At 32.2% G+C, this 14,429-nt stretch overlaps 1 protein-coding gene across 5 annotated transcripts in view; it reads right to left on the bottom strand.

Annotated features, from left to right (window-relative positions):
* LRRC40 (leucine rich repeat containing 40) overlaps positions 1-14,429 on the bottom strand; it is a 54,541-nt gene that overhangs the window by 2,370 nt on the left and 37,742 nt on the right. For all 5 annotated transcript variants that reach the window (XM_057716500.1, XM_057716507.1, XM_057716516.1 and 2 more), the window contains 5 exons: positions 11,045-11,153; positions 7,601-7,708; positions 5,015-5,125; positions 3,000-3,077; positions 565-750 (listed from right to left, as the gene is read on the bottom strand). In XM_057716500.1, coding sequence (XP_057572483.1) covers positions 565-750; positions 3,000-3,077; positions 5,015-5,125; positions 7,601-7,708; positions 11,045-11,153 — 592 coding nt within the window. The remainder of the gene's footprint in view (positions 1-564; positions 751-2,999; positions 3,078-5,014; positions 5,126-7,600; positions 7,709-11,044; positions 11,154-14,429) is intronic.

Here is a 14,429-nt window from a genome sequence, read left to right as displayed (position 1 = left end):
AGTCTGTAATCAGATTTTGAAAAGCCCTATATCAGTGGTCCCCAACCTTCTGGCACCAGGGACTGGTTTCACGGAAGGCAATTTTTCCAAGGACTGGGGTGGGGGTGGGGGTGGGAGGTGGTTCCGGCAGTAATTCGAGTAATGGGGAGCAGCAGACGAAGGTTTGCTTACTTGCCTGCCACTCTCCTCCTGCTGTGCGGCCCAGTTCCTACCAGTCTGTGGCTCACAGGTTGGGGACCCCTGCCCTATGTGCACAGCCAAGGGAATTTATATTTCCCTGACATTTTTATGAAGTAGCGTTTCAGATTATACACACACATAGTGATAAGGAAGTATCATTAAAAACAATTACTATATTTATACATATATCATAGTGTATAAACAAAACTAAAATTATATTTGGTAAAATCTGAAAAACAGAATAGGAATTTGGAGTTTTGTTACCTGTTATTTTTAACAGGACATTAAATTTTTTATTTCAACTTGCCTGCAAGAGTACCTCAAAAAACAAAAACAATGCTTCAACAAATCGAATGAAAAAACTTAGTAGAATGGTGCATTTACCTTAAGTTCACACAATTGCCAAGCTCTGGTGGAATTTGTAGGAGATCATTATTTTGAAGATCCAATGTGATCAGATTTTCCATTGTCTTCATTTGTTGAGGGTCCACAGATCCAACCTGATTGTTACTAATCAAAATTGTTTCCAGTGTGGGAATTCGATACAAAACTTCAGGTAGTATTTTGAACCTATTAAAATATGAACAGAACAACTAAATAAATTGGAATCAGAAGCAAAGTCATTCCTTCAAGTAGATGGTCCTAAGTTTGATATCATGAGATAAAGTTTTCTTAATGTAAGTTTTTAATATTCGGTATAAGTTCAGCATTTAAAATTTTCAGAAAGTTTTAGAAAATGGATTAATTTTGGAAATCTTGAAATATGTGTTAGGTGGACAGACCTGTAACAGTTTTTATTTATTTAAGTACAAAATCAAACAAAAGTTTGGAGTAAATTCTCCCATGTTTTTCTTTTCTCATTCAGGAGACAAGGACATCTTCCTGAAATGCTCCTGTAAAATGTCTCCATGTAGGTATTCTTCCTTAGTTCACTTTTACTTCTTATGAAAGAGAATCACTGCCAATATCTTAAGTAAAAGAGATTTATACTTCGCTTTGACTTAAGCTTCAAAGATGACTAGTTTTGCCGCTTTTTCACTACACTCATTTTGGCTTTTGAAAAAAATGACAAAATTACTATAGGCTGCTGGCTTCCTCATCCAAAGAAACCCTGAAAATGCCACAAGAGAGATGGGAAAGCTGATGGCTCTCAGAACAATTCTCAGTAATTAATACAAAATCCCTAAGGACCTCTCGGGGGACATAAGCTAGCATGGTTTTATTGTGAGGCAAAATGCTGCCTCCCCTAGAAAAGACAAGGATGGGCTGAAGGAGAGCTTTATAGCTGTGGCCTTTCACTTCTGCATACTGCCCTTCCTTTGCTGCCCTGATGTTTAAAAAAAAAAAAAAAGCAATAATGAAGGGTAAACTCAAGGCAGCTCTGAAGTTACAGAGGGATCAGAGAGTCAATAACAAGGAGTACAGATGGACCAAACCACCCTAAGTAGTACCTCCTCTTCTTCCCCCGCAATCCATGAACAAGGTAGTTAAAAAAGATGTAGCTTATCAGCTAACATGGATGTTAGGGTTAGGTTTTGCCAGCTCCCCAAAAGACATTAATTAACAACGCAATTGATAGCTCAATAGACAACTCAATAGAGAACTGATAGTTCAATTCACAAATAAAAATTAGAAGAAATCTGAAAAATGCATATATTTTTAAATAATGACAACAGTGGTATAACCTATATCCGAGAAAACACAAATAATAAAGTGGACAGAACAAAAAACTAAATAGGCAATATTTTAACATCACTGTGCTTCAGATTCCTCATCTGTAAATGAGGAATAATAATAGTACTAAACTTAAATACTTGTTATAAGGATTAAATGAATGCATATGAAGACCTTGGGACAGTATCTGTAACACAATAAATGTTAGTTACTAACATTTATATTAAATTGTTACCAGAATCAACTTTTATCATAGGAAACAATATGACATAGTTGTTAAGAGCCCAACTTCTGGAGTCAAAACACCTGGGTGCAAATCCCAGCTCTATAATTGATGTAAACCTTAGGGAGTTACTTAATTCCTAATCCTCAGTTTCTAAATGGACATAATAACAGAATTTACCATGTAGGACTTTTGTGAGGATTAAATGAGGTAATACATGTAAAGTACTTACTGTCAACAGATAATAAATATTAATAAATAAGCTCCCAATATTAGCTATTCTTAATTATTAGTAGTATCTTCATAGTGTTTACAGAATAACACCTAAATTTCACTAGGCAAGGAAAGCTTTTAAAGGGCTGGCTACTGCTTACATGCCCAGTTTCATTTGTTACTTCTACTCTTCTATTTCCTCACTTTATGAACCGAGTCATATTGAACTTCTTGAAGTGTCCTAAACACATCATTTTCTCATATCCTTGTGCCTTAGTACATGCTATTTGCTCTGCATGGGATGCCATACCCTGTGTGTCTGGCAAATGTCTATTTTCCAAGCCTCAATTTCAGAGCTATCTCCCCTACCTTCAAGTAATCTCTGGAAATACTTATGTCAATGCACTGTGCTTCCACAATAGCAATTAGAATTATTTATTTGCATATTTGTCTTCCTGCTAGGTTACATGATTCTTAAAATGGTTAAAAGGAACAAAAAGTCTACTAGACATCAGTTGTGAAAATTATAAAAAAGCAACATCACTTTTAATTCTAAATAGAACTAAGTGAAAATAAACCTGGATATTTAAATAAAGAAAAAACATAGGCCCTTTTTGTTTATTTGGCTCTTTTAGTGGTATTCTCTAGTAAGACCTACAAATTTTCCACAGAATAATTCTTACTCAGATTTGTCTGTTCTGTTTCTTACCTATTAAAGGAAAGGTTGATTGTTTGTAGTCTTATCAAAGATTCCATTTCTTCAGGCAAAGAATTTAAAAAGTTATTCCTAAATTAGAGAGAAAAAAATGATTTACAAAGCTTTACAACTTGTGCAACTTTAATTTATAATTAAAGTGTTGATCAGACAAAAATTTATGTAGCTCAGTTTGTCAATTCTTGATAATAAGGCTATGTCCTGAGAATTCTGAATCAGTCAGCTGCTTCAGCTATTTGATAAATGTGCCAAATCCTAATACCAACGTGCAACCAACTGATAATGCAAATAACTCTTTAATAATAGATTTAACAGGGTAAACACTGTAAACTAATCCCTTATCTCCTTCAAACTGCAATCAACAATACTTTTCACAGTCAGAGCCCTTTAGGTTATGCCTGTAAATACTATATTATTTGATACCACAAGTATTATAAGTATTTGATTAATAGAAATATTTCACATGGACATTAAGTTCTATTTCAAGAATAATTGAAAAGTTACATGAAAAGTATGAAAAAGGAAAGTAAAGAGATTCTTTATGTTTAGTTGGAGCTTCCTACTACAAACTATTAAGTAAGTCCGTTTCTACTCTAAGTTTATGATTTCAATTTGCACAATGCGTAATTTTTTAAGATCTTACAATAAAACACAGCAGTAAAAGGAATCTCATTTACCACTGAGAGATCTGGGAACAATTTTAGAAGAAAGGTTAACAAGAAGGCAGAAGCATTCTAGAGGCCGTATAACTACTAATAATAGAAAATATTTGTGAAAAAATTATATTCAACTAGATGGTTATCTATCACAATCGAATAATTTTCTCTATTTCTTTACATTCAGAAGTCAGGCTTAATATATGAGCTATACTTTCTCAACTCAACATATGATCTTTTTTCTTTTTTCTGTACTTTTCTCCAGTCATTGTCTTTATTAATTTGTGCTGAATAACCCACTGATGGTTTCCATCTTTACCTGGAGTCTTGTATCTACCGGTAGCAAACATAAAAGCAGATTTTAGTCACTTAATTAGAAATTTCCAGGTATAGTTATACACAGAGGCACATACACACACAAAGGAGAATAGGATGAAAAGGAAGTCAGCAGCAATGGGGGCAGGGATTTATCCTCACTATTCCATTAATACTGAACTAAAATGAGGTTTTAAACTGTTTTGCCAGTGTAATTGCCCCTGGACAACAGAAGTAATGCCACATTTAGCAGGAGCAGAGTATTAGTATATTTGCTTTAATTCCATAAGAGAAAAATTTTTGTCTCTACAGGAAGAATAAATCCTCAGATATAAACAGTTTATTGTAATTTAACTGTTGTCTGAGCAGAGCAAGGGCGGCTAAAAGTAACAATATATAAGCAGTAAGAAGCCCAGGTAATAGAAATACATTTTACAAATCAAGTTTTAAAGCCCAAGAAAATATCTAACCCTGAAATAGCTATTATTACCCTCAAAAAACTGTGACACATCTGATCCTGTCACTTCAACTGAGGACATATTTAAACTAAACTTCCTATTACCTCTGTAAAGCCTTAAATAGTTTCTTTTCTTTTTGTTGACACTCAGTGTTCTTTTTTATTTCTTGCCTTGCATGGTTCATATAATATTTTAAAACCAAAAAGGTTCTTTTTAAGAGAAGTCATGCTAGCTACTGTGCCAGCACAGGGTTTTGACAGTTTTATGCTAAAAAAGAAAGAAACAGTGTGAACCAAACACTTTCCATGTGCTATCTGTAATTTTGCTTAAGCATGCATCTAAAGAATGTGTTAATATTTTCTAATAGTTTTTAAGTAATTTTGTCTTGTCACATAACTTGTAAATTACCTTCAATGACATCTGATTAATATATTTCCTAAATGCTTAATTTTAAATTTCTCCTAAAATGTTATTAATAAACTAAAGACCAATTTCTTTTCCTAGAAAAACATGAGGGAAAGGGCAAGAGTTAGTGATAAGTTATTACCAAAAAAAGGGAAGCAACAGTACCAATAAATACCTGAGATCTAAAAAAGTCAATTTCTGAAGCATACATAATTCCAAGGATATAAAGGAAAGTTTATTAAAACTGAGATTGACATCAGAAACCATTTCCTTCAGTTCAACAATCCTGAAACAAAAATAATTTTTAAATGTTAATACTACTTAAATTCACTGTCAGAACTTCAAAACTACAGGCAGACTATAGAAAAAAAAATCATATTATTTTTGCTAATTAAGATTTTCTGTAACTTTTACTTTTCTCACAAAAACTGCAATCAGTTTGGATGTGTTAACTGATAAAAACAGATTTTTAAAAACAGCTATAATCTGTCCAAGAATTTCTATTTGACCTTAAATGTATGTTGAAGTTTAAGAAATCATTTGGTTTATATTTAAACCAATTATGGACCAAAAAAAATGAAATCTAGGCAATGTCTATACTATACTCTGTTAATGACTTGAATCCATAAAATCAATTGTTAGCCATATATCCCGTGACACAGTAGTTTTCGTTTTAGACTCCAAAATATAAAACCATCTAAGTACCATAAGTATCTGGTACTTCAAACTGTTTTTTAAATATGATATGGCAACATTTTAAAAGTATAGTATCTGTTATCCAAATTTTATTTAATCATGATTGCAAGAAAATATTAAGTGAATTCCTAGGTTTGCTAAGTGTTACTACTAAGCAACTTAAGCCAAATACTTAGAGAGGAAGAATTAAATATTTCTAAGTAAACTTGATCAAACTTAGCAGTTTGAAAGTATGCTATTAATTTAACTATAAGAACAAGACATGTTATATATGATTTGCCAAAAAACGAAAGTTAAACTATAAATCATTTTTGTCTATCATATTAGCAAAGAAAAAAAAAGAAAGAAAGAAAATCAAATGCTTTGCTAAAGAAGATACAGTGAAAGATACAATGAGTTTGGTTACATAACTGATAAAACTTTTTTGGAAAGCTTTTGGATGTATGTATTGAGAGCCATACTCTGATTTAGTAATGCTTCTGAAAATTTGGCCTAAAGATACAACGTTTTGTTTCATTTACTGCCATAATCAAGCTTATGGTATATAGATAAATCAGATTTTTAAAGTATTGTTTACAATATGGGAAAATATTTATGACAAATAAACCAGTCAAGATACAAATTATAAGTATAATTCTAAATGGGTAGCAGCTTGAAATAAAATACGCCAGGAAGTTATTAGAATAAATCAGTGATGAAACCATAAATTATTTGCCTCCTCATTTAGTCCAATATTTTATAAATATTATTTTTGCAATCAAAAAATAATACGGTGAAAAGTTTGACTTGAGAAAAAACATAGAAAAACATAGTTTTGCATAAGAATAACCAGACTGTGGGATAAAATTAGAAAGTAAACAATAACATAATATTTTTTAACTCTTTCCATCTTCGTCCCCAATCAGCTTGTTTGATCCAGGACACCCAAGGCAAACTTGTCCTATCTGACAGCAAATCTAAATGCTCAAATATTAAACCAAAGAGAAAGAGAAGATGAATTAGATCTTTCTCAGTAGAATCTCTTCAAGTTATCATCTTTCAAGCTCTACAGTCCTCAAACTATTCTCTGTAAATAGAAAGCAAATAATAGTTTGTCTGACTTTTTAAAAATTTTAAGCATCTAAAAAATTTTTTTGGCAGTCAGATGAAATTTCCCCATACATCCTTTTTTTTTTTTTTTTTAACTACTTAAGTATTTACTAAGTGTTAGGCACTGGTTAAATGCTTTAAGTGGATATGTCACTTAATATAATTCTTGCAAATAGGTCTATTATTATCTCTACTTCACAGCTAAGGAAACTAAGACAAGCTAGTTAACCTTCCCAAAGCCATAAAGCTCCTAGATCTGGGATATAAATACAAGCAACTGACTCTATTGCCCAAGTTCTTTATCATTACCCTATTCTGTCTCCCATACTGTTGTTTTAATTGCTAAGCTATTTGCTAACTTTCTTTGGATATTCAGTTAACAGCAAGATGTCATTTTTAGAAGTTCAACACTATACTAATTTTCTCTCAAAACCTAAAGATTTTGCGATAATTAACATCCAGAGAGATGTATTAAACAGTACAAAGTACAATGCAAACATCTTCTAATGTTTGTAAATGAAGAATCCTTTTCTGGGAGCAAAATATTAACAGTTGTCAATTTTGCTTTTATCATCAGTGGAAAATTCAGTGACTTGGCAATTCATTAACACAAACCCCCAAATTCCTATTAATCTAGATGGAACTGGCTTTAGATGGTCTCTTAAAACTTTCCTCTGATATTTCATATATAGGAAAAAAGAAATATTTTTAATAATTTTAATACCTATCTTCCAAGTTAAAATGTAAAAGAAAAAGAAAGTTTTAACCTATATTTCTCTCAGAACAAATGTTAAAATTGTCTCAGGAAATACGTAAGCAAATTTGACCAAACCCTCAAATGTTAACAATATAAGAAATTTTATATATACTTCCTAATTAAAAAACTATGAAAAATAATTATTCTTGCAATTAAGATGCAAGTACAACTGAGAATGATTCACAATTTAATAGAAACAGTATCATGAACAGTTCTTACCTTTTGGGAATTTCACATAGCTGATTCTTACTGAAGTTAACAGAAGTGACAATGTTACTTTTTACTGCATCAAACACTTCATCAGGAATCAAAGTTGTTTGTTTATTGCTAAATGAAAAATGATTTAAAATTAATCATTCTTAGCAATCTGGAAATATATGATGATTGCTTTTCATTTTAAAGGGCTTTTAAGATTTCATAAAGAGATTTTTCAAAGTAGTTGATTATAAAGTTCTGTAAAAAATGCCACAAAAACCTGCTGACCCACAAAATGTTAACTGTTAGGAATTCAGACACCATATTGTGTCATAACACTTTGTGCCACACCTACTGTGCAGTCATATATCTGATGTGAATAAAAACAGAGAGATATCTTCAGAGTCTAAGATGTCCAAAAGTCATACAGTAAAGGAACACTAAACAGATTACCTCAGAGCAGAACCGAATCTCTAGTTTTAAAAACTGATCTAGCCCCTTTTCTTAAAAATCTCTAACAGAGGATAGCTGTTAATTTTGTTTGGGTATGTAGTTAACTATAATACAAAAATCATTTCTAGGACTTCCTAGGTGGCACAGTGGTGAAGAATCCACCTGCCAATGCAGGGGACTCGGGTTCAAGCCCTGCCCTGGGAGGATTCCATGTGCCACGGTGCAACTAAGCCCGTGCGCCACAACTATTGAGCCTATGCTCTAGAGCCCGTGAGCCACAACTACTGAGCCCATGTGCCACAACTATTGAAGCCCACACGCCTAGGGCCAAGCTCTGCAGCAGGGGAAGCCACTACAATGAGAAGCCTGTGCACCACAATGAAGAGTAGCCCCCACTCGCAGCAACTAGAGAAAGCCCGTGTGCAGCAATGAAGACCCAAAGCAGCCAATAAATAAATTCAATAAATAAATAAAATTTAAAAATATATATATATTTTTAAAAAATTGTTTCTAGAAGTTAAACACTATACTAAACTAGTTTTCTCATAACCTAAACTAATTTCTCTCTCATTTAGCATGTGAAAAGCTACACAGACTAGTGGCCTTGGACTAAATTATTCCTGGTTCTTCCATTAATAAGCTTTCTAATTTATCTTCCTTAAACCTCAGTTTCATGAAATTAGAATCTGAAGAGTTATTCATCATTATTTATGCCAGGATTTTTGCAAATATAAACATAAATACATTTCCTTTTCATTAAAATTTTCAGTTATATTTCCAATAAAATATAAATTTAATCTTAAATAAAAGTGTAGATTTGCAGATTTAACAATTTGATTTTATAATTAGCTATAATGCTTATGTTCTTTTACAATATTTAATACCTAACCTCATCCACTTAAAAGGATCTTGAATGGAATGCCAAATAAATGATTATGAACAAGAAAACAATATCATGTATAATGTGCAATATGGGAGAACTATATAAGAAAAGCACTGTAATATAGAAAGATAAAAAGCCTAAACTTCACCTTCCGCCTTTGCTTTTGGGCCCCATTTTCTGCTGTGCGGATGGAGCACTGTTATCTTTTTGATCGGAAATGTTCAAGTCATGGGGAACTGATTTATTTGAATTAAACTTTGACGATTTATGCTATTTTTAAAACTTTAGTTGAAAGCATTTATGCCTTAAGATTGGGAAATAATTTATATTTTAAATAGGATACTCCCATCCAATTAAAGTCTCCAATGAAAACAAATTAAAATGAATTTAGAATCAAAACAATCTAAGATATATGGTCTTAAGTGCTATCTTTATTATGCCTTTGTGATACCTGTGCCTTTAAAGAATGGGAATGATTATACCCCACCAAAAAAATTTTAATCAATACTACTTTATAGATTGTTTAAACGATTAAAAGCAAGAGTATATGTGAAGTACCTAGTGCAGTGTCCAGCATAGAATAGAAACACAATAAATTGCATCCATGCACAGTGGAGGGAATGGAAGCCAGAGATAAAAGAAATTTTAAGCTAAGAAATTCCAAGGCAGGAATCAAGTCTGTCTGAACATTCAGTGTATTAGGACACCTAGCATGGAATTTGATACCTAGTAGACTCCAAAAATATCTACTGAATAAATGGATATATTTTGTGTAAGATAAGACATGCTAAATAGCTATGTTATGCTATGAGAAGGACACAACTACAAGCATGGACGAGTAGTACCTTGTGTTACAGTGTCAAAGAGGAAGGTGGCTTAGAGTAGTGATTTCTATGTGAATGAAACACAACAAATCTGAAATGGAGATTGAATCTTTACTGCTGAGCAGGTGGTATCTACTGCTACATTAAGGAAAAGAGGCCAGAAATTAATGCTGGCTCTGTGGATAACTGAATAAACCCCAGTCACTATCTGACTTGAGTCTGCATTCTTTTGTATTTTCAATACAATACCCCGACATGAGCTAATCACTCCAAGAGCTTTGACAGTATTGGTTGTTTTTATTATTGTTGCCCTAGATAGTACTGAAGAATACCTGACAACCACTTCCAATTCCTGCATAGATATCTTCTTTCTCTAATCGAACACATTCCCATAATATATAAAAACTATTAGGCTTCTGCCTCAGTTTATATACCAACACTGTAATTATTTCAGGCTTAACATATGTGCTACGAGAGCACATTATTATCACATGTTATTTGACTTGTATTCAGATATACAGAGTACAACCTCTCAAGTTTTGCCTGTTTGAGGTGTTTCATTAAATAAATGATATTTATTGCTTAGTTACCAATATAGGACCCCCTCCGATATGTATAAAATTCTCTCTGGATGCTGGTAACTAAGCCGAAAAATTTTATTTTTTTTAATTAATTAATTAATTTTACTTATTTATTTATTGGCTGCGTTGGGTCTTCGATGCTGCACAGGGTTTTTGTCTAGCTGCAGCGAGCCGGGGCTGCTCTTCATTGTGGTGCATGGGCTTCTCATTGCAGTGGCTTCTCTTGTTGCAGGGCACAGGCTCTAGGTGCGTGGGCTTCAACAGTTGCTGCACACGGGCTCAATAGTTGTGGCTCATGGCCTCTAGAGCGCAGGCTCAGTAGTTGTGGCACAGGGGCTTAGTTGCTCCGCGGCATGTGGGATCTTCCTGGAGAAGGGATCGAACCCATGTCCCCTGCATTGGCAGGCAGATTCTTAACCACTGAGCCACCTAAGAAGTCCCTCGTATTTTTTATAACAATAAAATGTTCTTTATTATACAAATTTTACTATTAATAACCATTTATCTATCTCTTAAGCCTAATAAACACAAATCACCTAAGGAATGAGCATTTAACTTCATTGTACTTTTAATATGCTTTTATCTCATCACTGTTTTTGCAATTGCTATTATTCTAAGTACTAATGCACTCTGATGAATCCTTCTTCACTAACTCTCCTTTTTCTGAAGGATTATTTCTGAAAGTTTCCTATGTGTTTTGCAACATTTAAAAAAATGAATTACATACCTATAGTCTAATATTTTTAATGTGATGATGGCATGTACATTGACTCTAGATTCACTTGGTAGTGTCATGGCAGTCTCAGTAACAGAATCGCTTTGGGTAGGTCCATCATCTGGCAAAAGAAAAGTTATATAAAACCAATATTTAAACTACAGTCATTTTTAAAATTCTTGAAAATACTTAAAAATAGTTTACATGATTTCTATTGATAGATATTATTGGTAAAAATGTCTTTTCATATGCTTTATTTCTAATATCTCAAATTTAGGTCTAGAATTTAATCTTTATTTAATTGAAAAGAAAGTTCAAAATATTTTAATATATCCTACCATAATAAAATTTAGGAGTAGGAAAGAATAAAGAATAACTACAATGTCTCAGAAAAAACAATGACAATCTTTCATCTTAAGCAAAAATAGTACGGTATGCCTTCTAATGAAGGAATGTGTTAACAAAGCAAAGTATTATTTTCCAAAAATGTCTACCAAATAGGCATCTGCTTACCTTTTCAGATTAGGATACTATGAAGCTGATTATCCCCAATCATTTAAAATCTGGCAATTTGCATAAACAAATAAGCTCTTGGTACATTACTTATATTCAGATTTTTCTTAGCAAATATAAGAATTTATTTTCAATAGGTATTTCCTAACATGCAGACCTACCCACATATTTACATATAATCAACCCTTTCACTAATCTCCAGAGACTGTTTAATGTTTAACACTGTCATCATATGGCATAAAAAACAAAACCAAACAAAAATCATACACATTTAAAAGAGATAGCTTTGTGATTTTTTGGCAGAAGAGACTTCAACAATCTAAACAGAAATAAAATAAGGCTATTAATTTTCAGCAGTATAAAAAAAGATAAAATGGTCCTAGTATTCATACGTTAAGAGCAGAGGCTTGCAAAAAAAACATTAAAAAAAAAAATTAGTAGTATCCCTGATCTTGCTTCAACCCAGTAGGCATTTAATAAACATCTGTTGAATAATACTAAGTATATTTTTCTTGCGTTAAGCTCATCAGTTATTCATTAATTAATAATTAAGCTATTATTTTCCACACAAATACGTATCATATAAATATTTTCTTTACAGAAGTAGCACAGAATAAATGACAGAATATCAAATAGAAATAAAAGTCACTATGGGAAATATTAATGCCAAGTGAAATGCTTTGGTATTTAGATGTTCACTAGCGGTTTGGTTATGTCACTTTCGGGAATGTGTAATATATATTGCCAAATCACATCAGCAGAGAGACAATATTAAACCAGCAACAAAACCCAGCATTATTTTAAAAATATACACATATATTAGTATGATTATATACTGAAATACAACATTCTCAATACTTTCCAAAGAGCTACTTTTAATAATCAGCATCAAAGAGAATGTAAAGAGAGAGGGAGGGGACTACTGTGAGAAATAGATTTACTTTTCATTATATGTTCTTGTATATTGCTTGAATTTTTTTTACCATGTACATTTATTGACTTTTTGATTAAAAAAATTAAGATGGCAATATTCCGTAAATTCATCTAGATTCAATGCAATCTCTATCAGAATCCCAGCTAACTTCTTTGTAGAAACTAACAAGCTGATTCTAAAATTTGTATGGGATTGCAAGAAACCTAGAATAGCCAAAACAAACCCAAGAAAGAAGAATAAAGTAGGAGGACTTACATTTCCCAATTGGAAAACTTACTACAAAGCAATGGTAATCAAGAAAGTGTAGTACCAGCACAGGATAGACATACAGATTAATGGAATAAAACTGAGGGTCCAGAATAAACCCTGATATTCAACAAAAAAATGCCAAGACCCATTCAGTTAGAAAAGAAGTCTTTCAACAAATGGTACACAGAAACTGGACAGTCACATGCAAAAGAATGAAATTAGACTCTTATATCATATATAAAAATTAACTCGAAGTGGGTCAAAGACATGAATGTAAGAGCAAAAGTATAAAACTCTCAGAAGAAAAAATAGGAGAAAATCTTCATAGAACAGAATTTTGCAAAGGATTTTTAGATATGAAACCAAACACATAAGCAAAAAAAGAAAATGACTCCATCAAAATTCAAAAAAAACTTGTGTTTCACAGGACCCTATCAAGAAAATGAACAGACCCACAGAAGCCTAGAAAATACTTGCAAATCATACACCTGACAAGAGACATATCTAGAATACATAAAGAACTATTACATCTCAATAATTAAAAAATAAATAAAAATTGGGCAAAGGATCTCAAGAGATATTTCTCCAAAGATGTACAAATGGCTAACAAGCACATAATGCTCAACATCGTTATTCAATAGGGAAATGCAAATCAAATCTACAATGAGATACTACTTTATACCCACTAGAATGGCTAGAATCAGAAAGTCAGAAAACAAGTGTTAGTGAGGATGTGGAAGAATTGGAATTCCAATACAATGCTAATGAAAATGTAAACTGGTGCAGCTGCTTTATGAAAAACAGTCTGACAGTTCTCAAATGATTTAACATAAAATTACATATGACCCAGCAATTCCACTCCTAGATATACACACAAGAGAAATGAAGACACATGCTCACACTGAAACTTCTAAACAAATGTTTACCATTGCATTATCCATAACAGCCAAAAGGTACTGCAATTCTTTTTGAGGTAATGAAAATGTTTAAAATTGACTACAGCAATGGTTCACTTATCTGTTAATATAGCAAAAAAACATGTAATTGTACAATTTTAATGGAAGAATTGTATGGCCTGTGAATTACATGAAAATAAAGCTGTTTTATTTTAAAAAAGTTAAACTAGAAATCAATAACAGAAAGATAACTGGAAATTCCCAAAACATGTGGATATTAAACAGCTGTTATTTCTAAATAACTGCTAGCTCAAAGAAGAAATCTAAAGAGAAATTTTAAAATATTTTTACATAAAAATAAAAACACAAGTTAATAAAATCTTTTGGTGCAGTGAAAGCAGTGCTTAGAGGGAAACTTACAGCACTGAATGCATATACTAGAAAAGAAGAAAGTTCTAAAATCACCAATCTAAGTTTCTACCTTAGAAAATTAGAAAAAGAAAATCCAAAGTAAGAAGAAAAGAAATAATAAGAATTAGAGCAGAAATTGATGAAACTGAAAACAGGAGATCAATAGAAAAAAATCAATAAGACCAAAATCTGGTTATTTGAAAACATCAATAAAATCAGTATGCCTCTATGCCAGACTAAGAAAAAAGGAGAGAGGACACGAATTACTAATATCAGAAATGCAAGACAAGACATCACTGCAGCTTCCATGGACACAAAAAGGATAATGAAAGAATACTAAGAAAAATTCTATGTCCACAATTTTGATAACCTAGATGAAATGGGCCAATTCCTA

This window comes from Hippopotamus amphibius, chromosome 1 (genome assembly GCF_030028045.1).
Source record: "Hippopotamus amphibius kiboko isolate mHipAmp2 chromosome 1, mHipAmp2.hap2, whole genome shotgun sequence".
In the NCBI taxonomy this organism is placed as follows: Eukaryota; Metazoa; Chordata; class Mammalia; order Artiodactyla; family Hippopotamidae; genus Hippopotamus; species Hippopotamus amphibius.
This window is presented reverse-complemented; position numbering and strand designations above follow the sequence as displayed.